Source organism: Equus przewalskii, chromosome 23 (assembly GCF_037783145.1).
Source record: "Equus przewalskii isolate Varuska chromosome 23, EquPr2, whole genome shotgun sequence".
NCBI lineage: Eukaryota > Metazoa > Chordata > Mammalia > Perissodactyla > Equidae > Equus > Equus przewalskii.
Window position 1 is genome coordinate 24,395,214 of NC_091853.1, and position 24,297 is coordinate 24,419,510.

Consider the following 24,297-nt stretch of genomic DNA (forward strand, 5'->3'; position numbering starts at 1 on the left):
AATAAAAGTCATATACTACGAGAGATCCTGTTACATACTATAAAAGTGGGAGAGCGAGAAATATTAGTGAAATAGTTTATTTAGCTCTTTATTTCAAAACAATCCTGAAGCATACATACTTCATCTATTCCCTTCTGATCTGTGGCCTCTCTAGCCACAGTAGGTAAAAACATGGTAGGTAAAACAAACAAAAAAACCTCAATTATTTTCTTCAATTACTGAGATGAACTCAAACTAGCGTTCAGCTTAGCAGTGTCAGAAACTGTTTTTCTCCATCTCTCCTAGATCCAGAATCCTAAAATGAGGTGTGCTATGAATCAGGGCTAATCCTCAATGGCCAGCAGAGACGGAAGGCTGCCTCCTACCCTGTGTCCCTCATCAGGAGGCCACTCCCTGCCCCACTCTACTCTGTCGGTACTCCTCCGGCTCCATCTTGTCTACAGCAGGCATCTCCACCACCAGCAGTTAATCTGAAACCACATTTTCTTTCACTCCTAAATTACCCTTTTAATTTTTACCTTAATGATTTATCTCAATGACTGAGAATAAACATGTCTGTGAAGAGGATAGAGGTGGGGGCAGGAGGTGGATATAAAGAGATAGAGTTCAGTATACAATTTAAGAATAGCTAAGTCTGTGTAGATAAACCCAATATCAGAGATTAAATTTAAACACTGCTCACTTTTTCTTTTAATGGACTGAATCTCTTTTCTCAAAAGGGACCCTGAAAAAAGGTAGTTTGTATTATAATTCTTATAATGGAGTTCAGTTCAAATGTTCAATAGGTCTTCTGTTCTTCCTGAGATAGAAAAACGTCACATAAGAATTATAAAACATTAAAAAATTACCACAATGCCTGATTCAAATGAAAAATACCAATTTGCATGAACTTAGCACAAATTTACATATTCACTCAGAAGCCCTAATTTTGGAAAAAGAATAATAAATGTCTTATCTAGTGAGTCTAACATATTAACTTCAGTTTATAAAACATAAGGAAAAAGTAAAAAAGTTACTGAATATAGTTGAAGCTAAATTTGAGAAGAGAAGATAGATTAAATAGATACATTGCAAGTAGTAGCCAATAAAACACAATATCCCAGATTTCAGAGTGGGGCTTCCAGGAAAGCTTTTGTTTTCCTGATTAAAAGCAGGCAGACTCAACCGGCATGCCCCTTTTGTCCACTGGCCTTTCTCCTTCCTCCTGTCTGGAGGTGAAGCAGCAATCTTGTAACCATAAAGTAACAAGCATGAGAATGAAAGCTAAGGACAGAGAAGTAGAAAAAGAGAGAGTCTGGGTATCTGAAATATCACTAGGAACTATTTCCAATCTTCTCGATGCCTGAGACAAATAAATCCTATTTGTTAAAAGGAAAAAACCCAAAAAACTCATAGTTGGATTTTCTGTTGTTTCCAAATACATTCTCTACTGACAGTTTTTAACTCATTAAAGCAACATCCTTTCTTCCTTTAAAAATGTATATTTCATCAGTCACTGAATTACAAAATTAAACAGTAATGCCTAAATATTTACTGTAAAATGAAGGCAATAAAAAATTTTCCAGTGTAGTGGTTCTAAGAGTCAGCATACCATCTTTTCCTTTACCTTTATCTTTTTTTAAAAGAGAGGTGATCTTTCCCAGAAGACTCTCAGCATATTACCCCACAGATCCCACATGTCACATGTCTATTTCTAAATCATCTCTGCTAGAGGAAACAGGATAACTATAATTGGTTTAGATTAATCAGAAGCCATCAAATTGAAGCTAGGGATGGGGTCAGTTTCACTGTTCCTATCTATGTGGAAAAGAGTAGATGCCACTCACCAAGAAAAAAAGAGAGAGGATTCAAATAAATAAAATTAGAAATGAAAGAAGAGACATTACAACTGATACAACAGATAGAAAGGATCATAAGAGACTACTATGAACAATTATATGCCAACAAATTGGTCAACCTAGAAGAAATACATACATTCCTAGAAAGATACAATTGACCAAGACTGAATCATGAAGAAATAGAAAATCTGAACAGACCAATTACTAGAAAGGAGACTGAATCAGTAATCAAAAACCTCCGAACGAACAAAGTTTGGGACCAGATGGCTTCACTGGTGAATACTACCAAACACTTGAAGAATTAATACCAATCTAATTCCAACTCTTACAAAAAACAGAAAAGGAGGGAATACTTCCAAACTGATTTTACCAGGCCCTCATTACTGTGATACCAAATCCAGGCAAGGATACTACAAGAAAAGAAAATTACAGTCCAATATCCCTAATGAATATGGATACAAGAATCCTCAACAAAATATTAGCAAACTGAATTCAACAATACATTAAGAGGATCATACACCATGATCAAGTGGGATTTATTCCAGGGATGCAAGGATGGTTCAACATCCACAAATCAATCAACATGATACACCACATTAACAAAATGAAGAATAAAAATCATATGATCATCTCAATAGACGCAGACAAAGCATTTGGCAAAAATCAACAACCATTCATGACAAAAGCTCTCAACAAACTGGGTACAGAGGGAACATACATTAACAAAATAAAGGCCATATATGACAAGCTTACAGCTAACATTATACTCAATGGTGAACAGCTGAAAGCTTTTCATCTAAGATCAGGAAAAATACATGAATGCAGACTCTCACCACTTTTATTCAACATAGTGATGGAAGTCCTAGCCAGAGCAATTAGGCAAAAAAAGAAATAAAAGGCATTCAAATTGGAAAAGAATAATTAAAACTGTATCTATTTGCACATGACATATTATATCAGAAAACCCTAAAGACTCACCAAAAAACTGTTAGACTAAATGAATTCAGTAAGTTGCAGGATACAAAATCAATATAAAAAATCAGTTGGATTTCTATACACTAACAATGAACTATCAGGAAAAAAAAAAAGAAAGGAAAAAACCCCCATTTACAATTGCATCAACAAGAATAAAATACCTAGGAATAAATTTAACCGAGGAGGTGAAAGATCTGTACACTAAAAACTACAAGACCCTGATGAAAGAAACTGAAGAAGACACAAATAAATGGAAAGTTATTCCATGCTCATGGATTGGAAGAATTAATATTGTTAAAATGTGCATATTACCCAAAGCAATCTAGAGATTCAATGCAATTGCTATCAAAATTCCAATGGCATTTTCCACAGAAATAGAAGAAACAATCCTAAAATTTGTATGGAACCCAGAAGATTCCAAGACTCCAAACAGCCAAAGCAATCTTGAAAAAGAAGAACAAAGCTGAAGGCATCACACTTCTTGATTGCAAACTATATTACAAAGCTATAGTAATTAAAACAGTATGGTATTGGCACAAAAACAGAAACATAGACCAATAAAACAGAATACAGGGCCCAAAAATAAACCCACACATACGTGGTCAATTAATTTAGGACCTAAGGAGACAAGAATATACAACGTGGAAAAGATATTCTCTTCAATAAATGGTGATGGGAAAACTGGACAGCCACATTCAAAAGAATGAAACTGGACCCCTCTCTTATACCATACACAAAAATCAACTCAAAATGGATTAAAGACTTGAATACAAGACCTGAAACCATAAAATTCCTAGAGGAAAACACAGAGGTAAGCTCCTTGATGTCGGTCTTAATGAATTTTGAATTTGACACCAACAGCAAAGGCAACAACAGAAAAAATAAACAAGTGGAATTACAGCAAACTAAAAAGCTTCTGCACAGCAAATTATCAAAAAAATTACAAGGCAACCTACAGAATGGGAGAAAATATTTGCAAATCATATATGTGGTAAGAGGTTAATAACCAAAATATATAATGAACTCATACAATTCTACAGCCAAAAAAAAAACAAAACCCCAAAACACAAAGAATCAAACAATCTGATTAAAAAATGGGCTGAGAAACTGAATAAACATTTTTCCAAAGATGACATCCAAAGGGCCAACAGGTGCATGAAAAGGGGCTCAACATCATAATCAGTGAAATGTAGATCAAAAACACAATGAGATATCATCTCACATCTGTTAGAATGGCTATTATCAAAAAGACAAGAGGTAAGTGCTGGTTAGGATGTGGAGAAAAGGGAACTCTTGCACAGTGTTGGTGGGAATGTAAACTAGTGAAGCCACTATGGAAAACAGTATGGAAGGTTTCTAAAAAAATTAAAAATAGACCTACTATATGATCAAGCAGTTCCATTTCTGGGTATGTATCCAAAGGAAATAAAATCACTATCTCAAAATCTGCACATCTGTGTTCACTGCAGCATTATTTACAACAGCAAAGACGTGGAAACAACCTAAGAGTCCATCAGTGGATGAATGGATAAAGAAAATGTGCTGGGTGTGTTTGTATACATACACACATATACACAACGGAGTATTATTCAGCCATAAAAAAGAAGGAAATTCTGCCATTTGTGACAACATGGATGGACCTTGATGGCATTATGCTAACGGAAATAAATCAGGAGGAGGAAAATAAATACTGTATTATATGTAAAATCTAAAAAAACTGAACTCATAGATACAGAAAATAGATTGGTGGTTGCCAAAGACAGAGGTGGGGGAGGGATAAATGGGTGAAGGTCGTTAAAAGGTACCAACTTCCAGCTATAAGATAATTAAGTCCTGGGGATGTTATGTACAGATAGTGAGTACAGTTAACAATACTCTATCGCCTATTTGCAAGTTGTTAAGAAAGCAGATCTTAAAAGTTCTCATCAGAAGAAAAATAATTTGTACCTATGTGAGTTATTGAAGTCAACTAAATTTGTGGTAATCATTTCACAACATATACACATATCAAATCATTATGTTGTACACTTTGGACTAATACAATGTTATGTATCAATTATGTCTCAATCAAATTAGAAAAAGAATGGGGTGGGCACAGTGGCACAGTGGTTAAGTTCACGCACTCTGCTTCAGAACCCGGGTTTGTGGGTTTGGATCCTGGGTGCAGACCTACACACTGCTCATCAAGCCATCTGAAACATCTTCTCTCTCTGCGGCTCTTTCATCTCCACAGCTGTTCCACTACAATAATCCTTCTCCGAACCTCCTTTGGATGTGACAAAATGATTTCTGTCTCAATGTAATGTTCTACCTTACTCCTCGGCTTTACTGTTTTCTATCAGGTCCCTGTCTAGTTGCCTGCCAACTAGGGTATTGACCAGGGGAGCTCCAGCCATCTGGCTCCTGTTTAGATTTTGTGTCACTGTGCTCCAGAGACCAAGACAAAGCTACGCAAAAGAGGTTTAGTGATATTTAAACATGCTAAGTAGGCTCACTACTGTTTCTAGATTTGAGAGAAATAATTTTAAAGCTGTGAATTGGAATACATAAACTGTTTTAGACTATATAAATTATATAAATATATATTGGAATACATAAATTATATATATACATTTATATAATTATAAATTATTATATGAATCCTCAAAGTTTTGAAAATAACACCACACTTTTCTCTTTACTTTTCACTTTACTTTTACATTTCACTTTTCAGAGTGAAGATCACCAAAATGTATCTGGAATAGAACTTCATTAAAAAGACAGTTATGAGGATTTCTCCTTTTTTAAACTTTTGCAATATCTTTTATCTCTAATTGACAACTACTTCGTATTGTGTACACAGTGTAATAACTAACAGTTGGCTTAAATTTAATTGATTTTGGAAAGTTTTTAACATAACTGTTTTATAAAGGAACCCAATCTATATTACAGTTGTTAAATTACAAGGTAAACATCCAACCTTAAGAAATTTCTAGTGAGACTATCAAACACCAAAATGACAATGCCCTACTATTACTTTATCCCATATTTTACAATCTAATTTCACACCCTATTTTACAGAAATGATATATCCATAAAAGGGTTCATGCATGGATATATTTTAATTTACCATCGCATACTGCACAGCACCCACAAAACAAGCCAGAGTATCTCCCCCTGCCCTGGAAAAACAGAGGCTGCATGTATATCTGAAACACGACCTGCAGTTCTGAACATTAAGTGTTAAGACGTGGTTTTCAAAGTTTGAGAACCACAGGTCTAAAAAGCGAACATGCAACATCTGCAGAACTCACTTTTCCAGCGGCTATAGAAACATGCCAAAACTGATCATATGTTAGGTAATAAATGAAGGGTCAACACCTTTCACAAAACTGGAAGCACAGGATGTTTTCTGACCACAGTGGAATTAAACTAGAAATCAGAAACAAAAATATAACTAAAAGATCATAGAAATCTAGATAAACTAACTAGAGTTAAAATATACTTCTAAAGAATCCATGGATAAAAGAAGAAATTAGAATAGAAATTAGAAAATGTACTGAAAATAATAATAAAAATAATCACATAAATAGCTGAGGAACGTGGCTAACGCCATGCTTAGAAGGAAATTTTGCACCAGTGGTGGCACAGGAAGCCACAGTGGCCCAGAGCCATACGTCAGAGCCCAAGAGGGGTATGAAGGATGTCTACCTATGAGGGAAGCCCAGGGTGCTATTTTGGGGCCCAAGGGAGATGGGAAGCGTCTCCACGTCCATATAGAGGGCACAAAGTGTCAGAGTCCAAGTGGGGTGAGGAGGGCCTTCATTTAGGGAGTGGCCAGAAATGACACATCAGAGCTCAAGCAGGGTAAAGAGGGCATCCACATGTGGGGCAGACCTAGGCAGCATGTGGGAGCCCACGCTGGATGAGAAAGGCTGTGTGGGATATCAGAACCCAAATGGGGTAAGGGAACATGTGTGCACAGAGAGGGGGATTGGTCAAATAATAAATATATTAATGTTAATGGGAGCCAGGTCTCTCAGTTACAAATGTGGAAGAGGAAAAAACTAGAACACTCTGGTGTGGATTAGAATGGATGATATCAGTGTGAACTCAGTTTTTAAATAATATGTATAAGTAAATACAGCATAAATATGCCTACAATGTGTGTGCACATACACACACTCGTAAGAATCCTAGCTCTGTCCACTGAGGGGGTTTAAGAACAACACCTCAACAGCAGTGAGCACACCGAGTACCCAGTTCTCAGCTTCTAAATCTATTCCTCACTTAAAGGAACCAGGACTCCATGAAGAAATGGCTAATTCCAGAGCTGGGAAAGGGAAAGTACAAGACAAGCTTAGAAAAGCTTATTTTGTTGAGAGTAAAGACAAACTCAGTAAATGATGGGGACATCTCAAAAGGACAAAGAAGCCAGCTTGAAGAGGTTTGCACTGACCAAATCCTACTGACAATTTGAGCTTCAAAATACATAACTATAGTAACTGATTATAACACACTGAGGAAGAGAGGAAACCATGAGTCCATCTAGATATAAATAAATATATGAATAAATTAAAAGAATTTTGAGGAACAGGTTATGTATACAGTTACAAAGTACTTTCTGACAAAGTACTTATTAATTAACAAGACTACCTTTACAGTAGAGAAGCTTAGTAGATACCTCAATGAAGAGATCAAAGAGAAAATGCGTGGGACAAATCACAGTTGTGCATCACCTGATAAGATGCATGACAGGAACACAGCACCGCTTCTGTGGCATTCCAGCTAAAGAGGCATAACCTGAATCTAATCGTGAGAAATATCAGACAAACACAGATTTTCTAAAAAATAACTGGCCTGTAATCTTCAAAAGTGAATGACTCAAGAACTGTTCTAGACTGAAGGAGACTAAAGAGACAAGATAACTAAATGCAAAGCAGGATTCTGAATTAGATTCTTTCGCTATAATGGACATTATTTGGACAACTGTTGACCATGAAGGGGTTCTGAGGATCAGATGGTAATAATATACCAGTGTTAATGTTTTAATTTTGATGGTTGTATTGTGGTTATGTAAGAGGATATTCTTGTTTACACAAAATATACACTTGGGGGTGATGAAGCATCATGTCAGGGAGCCACTTACCCACAAATGGCTCAAGGGGGTAAAAAGGACTTTGTACTATTTTTCCAAATTCCATTAATTTTGTGAATGCTTTTTAAAAAAATTCTCCATAAAGCAACCTAGGCACCCATCAAGGGATGAATGGGTGAAGAAGATGTGGTATATATACATAATGGAATACTACTCAGCCATAAGAAAGGATGAAATCCGGCCATTTGTGACAACATGGATGGACCTTGAGGGTGTTATGCTAAGTGAAATAAGTCAGAGGGAGAAAATCAAATACTGTATGATCTCACTCATAAGTAGAAAATAAAAATAATGACAAACAACACATAGAAACAGAGAGTGGATTAGCAGTTACCAGAGGGGAAGGGGGAGGGAGGAGGATGAAAGGGGTAATCAGGCACATGTGCGTGGTGATGGATGGTAATTAGTCTTTGTGGGGTGAACATGATGTAATCTACACAGAAATTGAAATACATAACAATATACACCTGAAATTTATATAATGTTATAAACCAATGTTACTGCAATAAAAAAAAATCTCCATAAAAAAGACACCTTTATACCTTTTGAAAATAACTTTGAAAATCAAATGATAAAGACAAATTCCCAGAGAAACACACCTATTAAAACAGACTCAAGAAGAAACAGGAAAATTATATAGTCTTACATCTCTTACAAAATTGAATCCATATTTTAAAACCTTCCTAACAAAGAAAATTCCAGGCCCGGACAGCTTCACTGGTGAATTTACCATTTAAGGAAGAAAAAACAGCAACCTTACACAAAATATTTCAGATAATATAAAAAAGAGGGAACTCTTCTGAAGTTATTTTATGAGACCAGTATAACCTTGACACCAGGGCCTGATAAAATATCTTACAAGAAAAGAAAAGAATAAGCCAATCCCTCTTGTGAACAGAGAGATGAAAATTCTACACAAAATATTAGCAAACTAAACCCACAGTCATATAAACAGGGTACAACATCACAATCAACTCAGGTTTGTACTAGGAATGTAAAGTTATTCTATAAATGCAAGGTAGATTTAACATTAGAAAATTAATCTAATTCATTGCATTGAAAGAATAAAGGTAAAAAGTAATGTGATAATTGTAACAGATTTAAAAAAGCATTTGATAAAATTCATTATCCATTCATGATAACATCTCTGTGTTAAGAATAGAAGGAAACTTCCTTTATCTCGTAAAGGGTATCTTTGAAAGTCCTACAGCAAACATCATATTTAACGGTGAAATGTTGAAAGCTTTACCTCTGAGATCGGGATTGAGACAAGGATGCCTGTTATCACCACTTCTATTCAACAATGTACTGGAGGTCCTAGCCAGTGCAATAAGGTGAGAAAAAGATGTAAAAGGATTGGAAAGAAAGAAATAAAACTGTCGTTACTCTCAGATGATGATTGTGATAGAGAAATATCAAAATAATTTAGAGATAATCTATTAGACTTAGTAAGCAAATTTAGCAAGGTCATTGGATATGAGATCAATATAAAAAAATCCATTGAATTCCTATATACATGCAATGAACAATTAGAAAGTGAAATTTAAAAACAATCCCGCACATAGCAGCATCAGATAACACCAAATACCTAAGAACAAATCTAAGACATGACCTTGCCATTATTTTCCAGTTCTTGGGCTTACAATTAGAATGCATACTCTCAGCAATTGGGAGACTCCACACTTTGGCCTTCTCAGCAGTGGCTACATGGTATAGAAAGGGATAAGTGGAAACAACTGGAGCGTCCTTTCTCTAGCAACAAGACACCCCAAGGGAAAAGCAGAGATTAGTCTACCATCAGAGACTTGAAAATTACAGATCTGGTGAATACTTTTGATAGTTTGGACACTACAAAAATTAATAGCCTTGAAAGATGACGGCAGATGATGATAAACTTAATTAGAAGACGACTTCAACTGAAGTTACCACTCCAGACGGAGTCTCCTTATTGAGCAAATTAAGACAGCCTTGGTATTTGATACGCAGCTTTAATTTAGCAAATGCTTTTTCCTTCATAACAATCCAAAGAGAACAAAAGTAACAGGTTGTTTTCATCTGGCAAAAACAGCAATACTTATCCTGCCCTGCTTCACAGAAACCTGTTCTGCTTCTACGCCACAACCTGCTCTGCAGCGACCTGGGCTGCCTCAACCTTCCAGACTATATCTCCCTGCTTGTGCTCTGGACGACAGCAAGCTATCAGGACCCGGAGAGCAGAAGAGCTGAGAGATGAAGCGTTGTGGTAAATCATACATGTGGACAGAACTGAGAACTAAATCTTATGAAAACACAGGGGCTTGTCTCCTCAATAAAGTTCCTAAGGATCCATGGGCGTGACGAAATATGTCTCCCAAAGTCAAGAAGAATTTACTATCCCTTGTCTGCCTCCCACTAAAGAGACAAAAGTGTGGCTGGCCTCTCTGCACTTTGGAAGCAGCACATTTCATATTTGAGTATACGGCTCTGACCACTTATAAGGTAAAATAAGAAGCGATTAGCTTTGAGCAGCACCCAGAGCAAGATAAGTCTGTCCAGATGATTGAGGGTACAGTGGAGGAAGCTCTATACTTGACCTATGAGACTCAGCAAACTAAATGGTCCTCAAATATCTGTAGTGGGTCATGATGCTCGAAAGTATCCAGAAGCTCTGATGGTAGAATTGCACTGGAGGCCTCTAGATTCTTTTAAATTATGATTGTTTTTGTACCTCCAAACACATTTTATTAAAAGATAGAGTTCAGATTATCTTTGTACCATGCCTTGAAACTCCAGCCTGTCTTTATTTTACTGATAGCTTGAAATAATTCCTGATTCAAAGCATACTGCACATATAGCTACCAACTTTCTTCCAGTACAATCTTATTTAGTACATCTATTTCTGAGTGACAAGTCAATTCGTTGCCTCTCATTTCTTGACTCTCAGGGTTTTGATACAAGGTCATACTTCACTTCAGAGAGTAAAATGAAAATGGTTTGTTTTTGAGAAACAGCTCCTGGCCTGTGATGAGTATCAAACAGACTAACTGGAAGATCAAGGAACATCAGGTAGCAATGTGATCCAACCTTTCCAGTATGAAGGGGACAGCACGTGATCACCTAGCCATAAAGGTGGGGATGTCCAGCTGTACTCCCTCAAACGGCATTGGCAGATATTGGAGGAGGACCAAGTAGGCTCTGACGGCACAGGCAGGTACTATAGTTATGCCTGTGTATCTTACTTATCCTGCATGCATAGCCTCCTGAGTATACTATGAACAGTTAACTGAGGGTTAAAAAATTACATCTAGTGATACGCCAAAACTGGCAGAAGTAGAATGTTCTGATATTATAATCCTTTCAGAGGTGGCCCTGAAACACAATAGAGAAGGAAAATCTTCTCAGTGGATAGAATCCTTAGTAGTCCATTTGTTTTTCAACCTCGCTTACAGTAAGAGTTGGTCTCAATTGCCAATGGTCTGGCTGGATGTAAGGACGTGGGAAGAGAAAGACTGACAGACCGGTGTCATCTAGAATGGCCATAGGGCCTGAAAACATTTACATCCCCAATACAATTAAAAACACAAACATGCAGCAAATACCATGATTTCTAAAACTTAACCTCATATATTCTAAGCCTAATTCTTTTCCAGATTGAAAAAGTATCTAAATCTTATAACAACTGTATTACTCTACTTCTTTGCTTTGCTCCTTAGATTGAATTCCTGTTACTGTCAAATAGCAATTGAAAATATAAACATTTAACATTAACTTTTCTATTGATTCTAGGAACAGCATCAGAGAATCTCCACACTGAGCTCAGCATGACTTCTGTTCAAATGAATCTCTAATCCTATCCTTGGTCATATTAATCTTTAATCAGAAGATTTTCCAATTCAAAGAAGAGATTGGTGGTTGTCAGAGGCAGGGGGTGAGGGGTGAGTGAAATGGGTGAAAGGGTCAAAAAGTACAAACTTCCAGATATAAAATAAGTCAGTCATGGGATGTAATGTACAGCATGGTGATTACAGTTAATAATAACGTATTACATATTTGAAAGTTCCTAAGAGAGTAGATCTTAAAAGTTCTCAACACAAGAAAAAAATTTCTGTAACTATGTACGGTGATGGATGTTAACAAGATTTATTGTAGTGATCATTTTGCAATATACACAAATATTGAATCATTATTTTGCATACATGAAACTAATATGTCAATTATACCTCAATTTAAAGAAAAAGATTTTCCAGATGTTTCACTATCACACAATTTTCAGGTCCTAATTCAAACTCATTATAGACTATAGTATTACGATGATGATTTTGTTTATTGTGTTTTGTAAAGTGTTTTGGAACCAGGTCTTTTGTAATTAAGTACAGGTTAACACAGCTGGCTCATTCATGATGTTTACGAGGCCAAGGCCACATGTTAATTTCTCCAGTTGTGTTGATTTTATGTTAAAAACTACATCCTTAACTCTACCCAGACGCAGACTCAGCGTTGCTCAGGTTCTGAGGGCAAAACATTTTATTCCTATTATCTAGTATTATAGCACTACAGAGCCAGTTCTGTACTCTTTCAAATGTCTACTCATCCCTTTCAGGACAATATTCTAAGTGAAGATCCAGCTTCATCGCTCAGCCCTTCCCCTTCCCAGAGCCCTTATGCCCCTCGTGGCAATAGACTAGCGATTTCAACGTGCCGTGCTCCTCTATGCTGTCTTTGGTACATGTTTCTCCCTCTGCCTGGGATATCGTTCATCTCCTCCTCCCTTTTACCTAGATAATTTCACATAGTGTCCTTCAAGAATCATTTAGCTGTTAGCCATTTGTAAAATTTCAAAAGATACTCTCTCCTATCCTTCCCAGTAGTATTCATCACCGACCCTCAAACGTATTCACCCTCTCCCCAAACACACACATCTATGCATGTAAGTCGGGCTAAGTGTTCCTACTAAGCATTTCTACAGTGTGCTTCATTTCTATCATTTACACTGCACTGTAATTACTTGTTCTGATGTTATGAACTGTGAGTTCCCTGAGAGAGCAAGTGCTCTCTCTTATCTCTGTACCTGCAGTGCCTAGCAACACAAAGCTTGAAACACAATATTACTTTTAAAAACTTTGTTGAGTAAAGAGCAAAATAATTGTTGCAGAGGATTTTCTCCAATGTGACCTGTACATGACCGGCAGGGGAGTGAAACTTCTGGGATCACAGACCATGAACTCAAACTATTTTTTGTTTTAACATTAAGGAAATGAAAGAGCAGCCAATATTAAGAGATGTTATAAACTGCCCAACATTTAGAACTCTTGTAACTAAAGCATGTCACAGAAATAATGCAATGTGGGAAAGAGATTAAGAAAAATGTTAATTTAAAAATTTCCTTCCAAAAACAAATGTGAAAAAGTTTAACAAGAGTAGTCAAAATAATCTGACTAGATGATATTATAAACGAATCTGAAAATGACTTAGGATTTCTTTCAGAGGATTCCAGAAGGTGTTTTATTCACAACATTGTCTAAACAATTAAATGAGATGACATATAGGACATTCCTACTGGTGTTCCTGTTCAAAGAATAATTTGACTTTAAAAATACAGAGAGATATTTTAAAGTCATTGTTACAAATTCACTGAATCATCTTAAATACAGCAATTTTTGAAGACAAAAAAGATGATTGGTATTCCTCATCAAACTTTACCAAATCAAACTAGAAAATCTAGGGTTACATTTAACAATATACATGTTATCACCTTTAAAAGGCCAATTCAGTCTCAACAGTGATCAGCAGGATTTCTTCTTTTAACTTTGCTCAACTATACAAAACTATAAGACTCAGTAAATTAAACTCCTAATTGAATTATGAAACAAAGCATAACCAAAATTTACAGTGTTAATTTCAATCAATATTTTTCTTTATAATTTTATCTTTGTGTTCAATTCTACTCAATTTTACCTGCAGAAAATATTTAATGTTAATGAATGATTAAAAATAATATCAAGGAATTTCTGTTTTCATGCATGAGGGAATAACTGGTATTGGCCTAGCCTGCCGGCTGTAAACAACTATAAAATTGGACAGAATATATGAAGGAACTGTCTTCAGGCAGTATATTACACGTAGTGTGAAAAGGGACCCTCACAAGACGAGCCCCTCACTGACCAGCTCCCTGCCCAGGGACATCCCAACCACAGCACACACAGAGAACTGGAGTCTGAGCAGCCCAAGAGAATCAGCCCAGCTGTGGAGGCAGAGATAAGAGTTTGAGGCAGCTGAAGTGGCTGGAAATTGTGGGGCAGGGTATTGAAAGGGAGAAAGCTGTGCAGAGATGGGGGCCTCAAAGGTCTGTGTGGAGGACTCTCCTGAGTCGTGGCCAAGAGCTGGTGTACCTGTACAGAGACAGACCACCCAAGGCTTACCTCGTAGCAGCAGCACAGAGACACTAGAGGGCAATCAGTCCTGGGGTAAGAGCTGCACCGGGGGAGCTGAGGGTCTTCCTGGGATGGTTACTTACAGCATTCCAATTAATTAAGCCCTCTACTTTTTAAATCTACTTTACTGAGTATAATTCACAGACAATAAAATCCACCCATTTCAATGTATGCTTTAATCAGTTTTGACAGATGTATAGAGTCCTGTAACCACCACCACAAAGCAGATATAGAATGCTTCCCTCCCCCGTAAATTCTCTCATGCCTCTTTGTCTTGCACAAGTCCAGCCACAGACCAACCACTGATCTGCTTTATTTCACTATAGCTATGCCTTTTATAGATTTTCATATAAATGCAATCATATAGTATATAGTCTTTTGGGCCTGGCATCTTTTACTTGCTGTAAATGTTCCTGTGATTCAACTATGTTGCTGAATCTATCAGGAGTCTGTTACTTTTCACTCATTTACATTCTACTGTAGGGATGCAATTTATCTTTTCAAACTGTTTTCCAGGTCGCGGTACCATTTTGCATTCAAACTTGCAATGTATGAGAGTCCCATTTGCTCCATATCCTCACCAATATTTGGTACTCCAGTGTTTTAAAGTTTAACCATTTCACTGGCTGTGCAGTGATAGCTCAGTGTGGTTTAAGTTCGCGTCTCCCTAAATCACTAATGATTTGAGCATCTTTTCATGTGTTTATTGGCCATTCACAAATCCTCTCCAGTGATGCATCTGCCTAATTTGTAATATTTAATCAGGGTGCTTGCTTCTTATTGACTTGTAAGAGTTCTTTGTGTACTCTGGATACAATACTTTATAAAATGTACATTTTACAAATATTTTCTTCAAGTGTGTGCCTTGCCTTTTCATTTTCTTAATAGTGACTTTTGAAGAGAAAAAGTTTTTTATTTTAATGTAGTCACAGTCATTCCAATTTCCCTTTATGATTCATGACTTTTGATTCCTATCAATGAAATCTTTGCTTAATCCAAAGTCACAAAGATTTTCTGTCTTCTCCTAGTAATTACATAAGTTTTACCTTTTACATTTAGGTTTATGATCCATCTGAAATAATTTTTTGTGTAAGACGGGAGGCAAGGTTTGATGCTTATTATTTTTCAATATGGATATCCAGTCATTCCAGCACTACTTAGTGAAAGACTCTTTTACCTGGGCACCTTTTTGAAAATAACCGTCATATGTATGTCGGTCTGTTTGGTAGACACACTCTTCTGTTTCACTGATCTATATGTCTAGCCTTGTGCCAAGATCACACTTCCTTGACAACTGTAGTTTTACACTAAATCTTGAAATCAGGTGATGTAAATCCTTTTTCCCTCTTTTTTATGACTGTTTAGACTGTTCTATGTCTTTTTCATTTCCAAAAATATTTCAGCTTGTCATATGCCACCAAAAAAGAAAAAGCCTTGCTGACTTTTTAATTGGGATCATATTCAACCTATAAATCAATTTGGATAGGATAGACATCTTAACAATATTGAGTCTTCTAATCAATGAACATGATACACCACTAAATTTAAGTCTTCTTTACATTCTCTCAACAGTTTCGTAGTTTTGAGCACAAAGGTCTTACTTAATATTCTTATTCCTAAGAATTCTGTCTTATGATGCTCCTATAAATGATAAAATTCTTAAATTGTATTTTCCAATTGCTTTTGCTAGTATACAAAAATACCTTTGATATTTGTTTATTGATCTGGTATGCTAAAAATTCCTTGTAGATTTCCTAGAAATTTCTACATAATCATGTCATCTGCAAATAGTTTGATTTCTTCCTTTCCAATCTCTATGACTTTTATTTCTTTTTCTTATCTTATTGCGCTAGCTAGACCCTTGACTAAAACATTGAATAGGGCCAGCCTGGTGGTGCAGTGGTTGAGTTCGCACATTCTGCTTTGGCAGCCTGGGGCTGGCTGGTTCAGATCCTAGGTGCAGACCTATGCACCATTTGTTAAGCCATGCTGTGGTGGGAGTCTGACATATAAAGTAGAGGAAGATGGGCATGGATATTAGCTTAGAGCCAGTCTTCCTCAGCAAAAAGAGGAGGATTGGTGGTGGGTGTTGGTTCAGGGCTAATCTTCCTCAAAACAACAAACACAACAAAACACTGAATAAAAGTAGGGAGAGTGGAAATCCTTGCCATATACTGGATTTTACAAAGAAGTATTCAATATTTCACCAGTAAGTGTTAGCCTTATGGGTTTTTTTTTGGTTTTATGTTTTGTTAAAGCCTTTAATCAGATTGAGAAAGTTTGCTGGAAGGTTTTAGCATGAATGGAAGTTGAATTTTGTCAAACACATTTCTCCATGAAGTGGAGCAGATGATTATGTGATTTTCTACTTTATTCTTTTATATGGAGAAATGCACTGATTGATCTCCTAATGTTAAAATAAATGCACATTCCTAAGATGAACCCTACTTGGTCATGGTAAGCTATCTTTTTTTTTGTTGCTGGATTTAATTTACTAATATTTTAAAAGAATTTTTGCTTCTAGGTACATGAGCACCATTGGTCTTTTTTTTTTAACTTCTTGTAATATCCTTGTCGGTTTTTGCTGTCAGGGCAATTCTGGACTCATAAAATGACCTGAGAAATGTTCTCTCCTCTTCTTTTTTTCTGAAAGAGTTTGTGCTAAATTGGTAATATATTTCTTCCTTAAATATGTTTGGTAGAATTCATCAATGAAACTATCTGAGCCCAAAGTTTTTTCTGTGGAAGATTTTTAAACTATAAATATAAGGCAACTGAAGTTCTCTCTCTTCTTGAGCAGGTTTGGTCATTTATGTCTATCAAGGAATTTGTCTATTTCATTAGGTCAAATTTATTAGCATAAAGTTGTTCATAATATTCTCTTACAATCCTCTTAATGTCCATAGGATCTGCAATGATGCACCCATTTCATTCTCTTTTTTTGAGGAAGATTAGCTCTGAGTTAACATCTGCTGCCAATCCTCCTCTTTTTGCTGAGGAAGTGTGGCCCTGAGCTAACATCTGTGCCCATCTTCCCCTATTCTATATGTGGGACACCTGCCATAGCATGTGTTGACAAGCAGTGGTGGGTCTGTGCCAGGGATCTGAACTGGTGAACCCCAGGCTGCTGCTGAAGTGGAGCGTGCCAACTTAACAACTACACCACTGGGCTGGCCCCCTATTTCACTCTTGATGTTGACCAATTATGTCGTCTCTTTTTTTCCCAAGAACCAGCTTTTGGCTTTACTGATTTTTTTCTTTTGTTTGTTCATTTACTTATCTCATTGATTTCCACTCTTATCTTCATTATTTCCTTTCTTATGCTTACATTGTTTTTCTATTTCCTAATTTATTACAGGAGAAGCATATATAACTTGCTTTTCAACTTTTATCCCTTTCTACTATAAGCAATTAATGTTATAAATTTCCATCTAAGCACTGCTGTAGCTGTATCCCACAAATACTGATATGTTGTACTTTCATTTCATTCAGTTCAAAATACTATTTTCTCTTGTGATCACTTCTTTGACCCACGTTTAGGAGGTTTTTCTTTTTTTAATGGCCAAATATTTACAGATTTTCCAGATATCTTGCTGCTATTGATTTTATTGGTTTTCTGTCTCCTTTGCTATTCATCACCAAGAAAGAAGTATTAAAATCTCTGAATATAATTGTGACTGCTTTTTTCTCCTTTGCTTCAAGTTTATTGAAGCTGTCATTTGGGATTGTGTCTTCTTCATGAATTGACTCATATTATCGTGAAAACATCTCTCTTTATCCCTAGTAACAATCCTTGTTCTAAAGTCTTCTTTCTCTGATATTAATATAGCCATCTCAGCTTTCCTTGAATTCATGTTGGCATGGTATATCATTTTTTTCAACCTTTAACTTTTAAATTATCTATGCCTTTATATTTAAATTAGGTTTCTCACACATAATATATATTTGTATCTTGCTTTTACAAATATAGTCTTGCTTTTGTCTTTTAAAATCTCATCTGACAATCTATGCCTTTTGTCATATTTAAACCATTTACATTTAGTGTAATTTATCTGTATCAGGGATTCACAAACTTTCTCTAACAGACCACACAGTAAATATTTTAGACTTGTATGACACATATAGTATCTACCATATACTCTTTGTGGGTGTGGGTGTGTGGGTGGATGTGTGTGTGTATTTTACAATGCTTTTAAAACTGTAAAAGTCTGGTATACATAAAATAGAATACTATTCAGCCATAAAAAGGAAGGAAATTCTGACACATGCTACAACATAAATGAATCTTGAAGACATTATGCTAAGTGAAATAAGCCAGACAAAAAAGGACAAATATTGTATGATTCCACTTACATGAGTTGCCTAGAATAGTCAAATTCATAGAGACAGAAAGGATAATGGTGATTAGCAGGATCTCAGGGTAGTGGGGAAGAGGGAGTTGAAGTTTAATGGGTACACAGTTTCAATTTGGAAGATGAAAAAGTATAGATGGTGGTGATGGTTGTACAACAATGTGAGTTTACTTATTCTCACTGAATTGTACACTTAAAATGGTTACAATGGTAAATTTTCCACAATATAAAAAGATATAAAAATCATTTCTAGCTCACAGACCATACAAAAACAGGCTACAGGCCAAATTTGGCCCATGGGGCATAATTTGCCGACACCTGATCTATATGGTTGAGCATCAATCTACCCTCTTGTGATTTGTTTTTTATTTGTCCTAATTGTAATTTGTTCATTTTTCTTCTTTTTCTGACCTCTTTTTGATTGAGTACTTTTACGATTCTATTTTCTCTCCATTATTAGCTTATTAGCCGTAAGTTACTTATTTTCCAGTGGTTATTCTGGATTTACAAATATATCTTTAACTTACCACGGTCTATCTTCAAATAATCTCACATATAACTTTGTATAAGAGAATGTGTCTCCTCCCATCCTTTGTGCTACTGTCATATATTTTTACTTCTACATACTTTACAAACCCCATGATTCACTGTTATTGTTTTGAGGAAAGAAACTTTTTATATTTACTCATATTGATTTTTGTAGGTCCAAACTTCCATTTATCATCATTTTCCTTCTGCTTGAAGAACTTCCTTTAACATTTAATGCAATTCAAGTCAGCTGGCAACAAATTCCTTCACATCTTGTTTGCCTGAAGAAGTCTTTACTTTGCCTTTAGTTTTGAAAGACTTGTTTTTTGTGTATAGAATTCTAGATTAACAGCTTTTTAAAAATTCCATTCAGTACTTTAATGATGTCATCCTAACAGGAAGTCTGCTATCATCTCTTACCTTTGTTTTTTTATGAATAATTTTTCATTTTCTTCTAGTTGCTTAAGTCTTGTTGAGCTTCCTGGGTCTGTAGACTTATTGTTTTCTTCAAATTTGGAAAATTTCCGGCCACTACATTTTCAAATACTTTTTTTGTTCCCTTCCTCCCACTTCTTTATACATATGTTAGTGCATATGATATTGTCCTACATATTATTATTGAAACTCTACTTATTTCATTTTCAGTCTTTTTTCAGTATTCCACTTTGGACTGTATCTACACTGCTATGTCTTCAAGTCCACAGATCTTTAATTCTTCAATGTCTATTTGCTATTAATGCCATTCAGTATGTTTTTCATTTCAGATATTGCATTTTTCATGTTCAATTTTGGTCTTTTTCATATCTTTCATTTCTCTTTTCATTATTTTTGTGATTTCTTTTACATTATGGAGCATATTTATAATATTTATATTAGCTGTTTTAAGATCCCTCCTTGCTAATTCCACCATTTTTGTTATTTCTGCTTCTATTTCTATTGATTGTCCCCACTGCCCACAAGTTATGGGTCCTAGTTTCCCGCTTCTTTGCATGCCTGGCAATTATTAATCAGATGCTGGGCACTCTAAATCTTATACGTTGAATGCTAGATTTTGTTGTATGAAAGCTCTAGGATTATAAAAACACTTAAGAGTGTTTTGATTTTGTTTGGCACAGAGTTACATTTCTTGAGTATCATCTATACAATGAAATACTATTTGGCAATAAAAAGAAATGTAGTACTGATACATGCTACAACATGGAAGAACCTTGAAAACTATGCTAAGTGACAGAAACCACTCACAAAAAGCCACATATTGTATAATAACATTTATATGACAAATATCGAATAGGCAAATAGAGACAGAAAGCAGATTAGTGGTTGCCTAGGGCTGGGAAGTGGTATTGCAGAGTGGCTGTTAATTTGTAAAAAATTTCTTTTTAGGTGATGAGAATGTTCTAAAATTAAATTACAGTGATGGCTGTGCAACTCTGTAAAAACCACTGAATTATACACAAATTTTCATCGTAGGTGAATTACATCTCAATAAAGCTCTTAAAATATATATATTTCTCCTACTTGTCTCTGAGATTCTGAGTGAAAAAATTGACTCTTAATATTCCCAAAGTCTACAATGTGAGGTCTCAATAGATAAATATTTTATGAATACCAAATATATGCCAGTTGGAGGCAACATAAAATAAAGAAAACGGAGGGCTGCTATCAAAATGCTTAAAGTTGTTTGCTGAAGGGACGAACCTATAGGAAATGAAATTACATAAAACATAGCACTTTACGATATTTAAAAATAAATATGTCATGTAGGTACTACTACACACAAATTAAGTCCCGTATTAACATCAAACATATGCCCTTGGTATGACAAAACCTACACAATGGAAACATTATGGAGAATTAGAAGGAATGTATTGCTTTCTGGAGGGCATCTCCTTCCGACAGAAAAGGATTAATAAAATTTGGACCAAAGTCACCTATGAACATCCTAGAACACCTGTGAACAGCAATTTTTAAGAGTATAGCATACTTTTCCCAACATTATTAATAAACAATGTGTATAACAGGGCAGGGGTTGCAGGCTGACAAAAAGATGTTTATGTTTGTATCAACACCTTATGCTTCTACAATAATTTATGGTCTGTACAATACTTATACTTAACATTTAATACATAAGAATGTGGGCATTGGTATTAGACTGCGTGGTTCTACCTGTGCTGCTGCTATCTACTAGCTGTGTGACTAGGGGCAATTTATTTACATCTCTGATGCCTTTATTTCCTCATCTGTAAATAAGGAGTAGTAATGGAACCATCTCACCGGGATTTTTGAGGATTAACTGAGTTACTGTTTTAAGTGCTTAGCATAGTGCTTCACAGTAATAGTCAGCAAATATTCTCATCGTTATTATGTCAGCATGGATTAATACAATAATCCTATAAGGTAGAGGAGACTCAGAAAGGATAAATGAATTAGATCCAGATATTTTTCATTCATTCTTCAGTGTTCTTGGGAAAAAGCGTCAGAATTTCTAAATCTGCTCACAGAGAAATTCTGCAGGAATTCTACCCTGTTACACTGCACAGAACACTATGTTGCCTTACTCCAACTCTATAAGAAAGAGGCCGTAACAAAAAGCAAGCAAACAAGGATTTTTCAAAAAGCCAAATACAGGATTACTGCTCACGTTAGAAGTCACTCAGTAATAGACTCCATGCCACCTGTATTATCATGAGCCTCCTACTTTCAGCTTTTACTTTGGTTCTACCTAGTAATCAATATTAATCATGACCCTAAATTATCATTAAAGATTTAATTAAGGTAAGTATAAAATACAAATCAGAACAATTTCCACAAAAAAATTAAAGAATTCTGATGCTTAAGGAATGAATTCCCAGTTACAGATAGCCAGGGGTTTACAGTATTCAAATTACATCAGAGATGCAACAAATCTAATAAAATATAGCTAACTTTATTTCCAAGTGCAAATTTTAGATATGTGGCACTTTATCAAGTCTCCAACATTTTATATGCTCCTAGAATTTTTTATATGGTCCTGTCAATCAGCATACAGAATATGTTCATCAGTAAACGAAAGTAAACAATACAATTATATTATTAAATATCTGCTATATTTCCATTGTCCAATTTTATTCATATAGAAGATAAAGAGTAGTGCTTTTTTCACGTCTGTTTTAATTTAAATCAATCAATAATCTGAAATAATAAATTTCAGATTTATTTGCCTTATTTGATGTACAAATCAGAAAATAAAAATTTGTAAGTGCTATATATGCAAATAACATACTGTAATTGGTACTACAACACACAGCAAAGATTTAATTTTAGAATCAGCTTAAACCCTGTTGAGTTTATATATTATATTTTTTGCTATGAATAATTTGGTGAGAGGTCTGTATATTTGTTTTATGAAATGGAAAAGAACCAATGTTCTTAGAAAGACAAAAAATTAATTCGGTTCCGGCTTGTAAAATATACATAGATTTACACTGGATGATGTTAACAGTGTAGTTTGGTGGGAGGGTGGTGGTGGTTATAATACTAATAAAGACGAGAATGAGAACAACTAATTAGGTTTTACTTATGACATAAACTGGGATGTGATCTCAATTCTTTGATGATAAAACAATAAGGCAGCTTCCATTCCCATTTTGCATTTAAAAGACTTCAGGGATTCTGAAGACTTTTTATTTTTTCATTTATATAATACCAAGCAACCAGACACTTCAAAAATAGATGGTTGAAATAGTAGCAATTTAGGATTATGAAGTAGTTAAGTGCTTCACAATGTTGATGTAATACAGCAATTATAGACCTTCGTAATTCAGCAAAAGGCTTTGTTTTCTTGTTATTCTTATTGAAACTATATGATAAGAATATCTCTTTATTTCACAGAAAAGGGCTCAAATTTTTTAAAATCTTTGCATTAATGTTTTGACCATTGTTATGAACTCACCATTGAAATTTATTATTTTGTAACTAAAAATAAAATGAAGCACTAAGGGGGGGAAAGGTTGTGTAATGTTAGAATTTTGATTAGCAATCACAGCTGCACCAGAATTAGTTTCTATAGCAACAGGAAGAAATAATGTGTTGAATTGCAATGCAATACAAGATTATTCTTTACAGATTGCAGTTCAAAAGGAAATCTTTAAAAAATTTTGTCTTAAAAGAGTTATTAATCTTTTATCTGTCATAATTCTCTAAGAGAAAATAATTATTCTAGTCTACTTTCCTTGAATCCTGTTTTAACTCATTCAAAGTTAATATGTTCGAAAAAAGATTGAAAATTTAATATTCCTGAACATTAAAAATTTTGGCTACTGTCTTATTTGCATTTTAAAAGAAAATCGACTCATTCTTGCACATTGTGTAGACAGAACATATATTTTCTAAGAACATTAGAATCAACAAGAAGAAGCCTAAAGGGTGGTGTGATGAATAAACTATATCGTAGGGATAAGAATTAAAAATGATAAGCAAATTCTATATTTGTATCAACATGAAACTCAGTATCCCTTTTATCGAGTTGCACACTCATGTCCAAATTATGATTAAGGAACTACATTAATGAGTATTTAAGGTGTATATCTCCCTTACTTTAGTAAGAGAAGACAATCATTAAATTTCACATACTGCCCATACTATTTCTAACAGTGAAAAATATTATTCTACTGCATCCTCTCCAGTTCTAGTTATTTTTAGAACCTAATTAAAAGCATATGCCTGAACCTTTTATGTATTTTGCCCTTATAATGAGACTATTACTATGGCTTACTCTATCCATCTGAGTTCCAAAGTATCTTTGGAGTTACCATGGATACCAGTGACAAGCATTCTCCCACAACTGCTTTATGTGTCTCATCAAACACAAGAAAACTGACATGGCAGGAATCAAGCCATCTAGACCCCATGAATTTCTAATCGTTTGTACCACTATGCATGCTTTAAAAAAATAGAAGATATATATATATATATATATATATATTTAATTAAACAAACCAGCTGACCAACAAGTTATTTTAAAAATCTGAGTAGACATCAAATCACTGGGTAAAAAATAAGAGGGATTATAAAAGAAA

The 24,297-nt window shown here is 35.1% G+C and overlaps 1 protein-coding gene across 4 annotated transcripts in view; it reads right to left on the minus strand.

Moving 5' to 3' along the window:
• The window catches only part of SYT14 (synaptotagmin 14), a 250,475-nt gene that overhangs the window by 90,304 nt on the left and 135,874 nt on the right, over window positions 1-24,297 (minus strand). The window contains exon 1 of one of the 4 annotated variants that reach the window (XM_070591311.1): window positions 19,398-19,590. The exons of the other annotated variants lie outside the window; for them this stretch is intronic. Within the exon in view, the coding sequence (XP_070447412.1) occupies window positions 19,398-19,401 (4 nt within the window). The 5' untranslated portion in view covers window positions 19,402-19,590. Of the gene's footprint in view, window positions 1-19,397; window positions 19,591-24,297 lie in introns of those variants that run through there. 4 annotated transcript variants of the gene reach the window in all.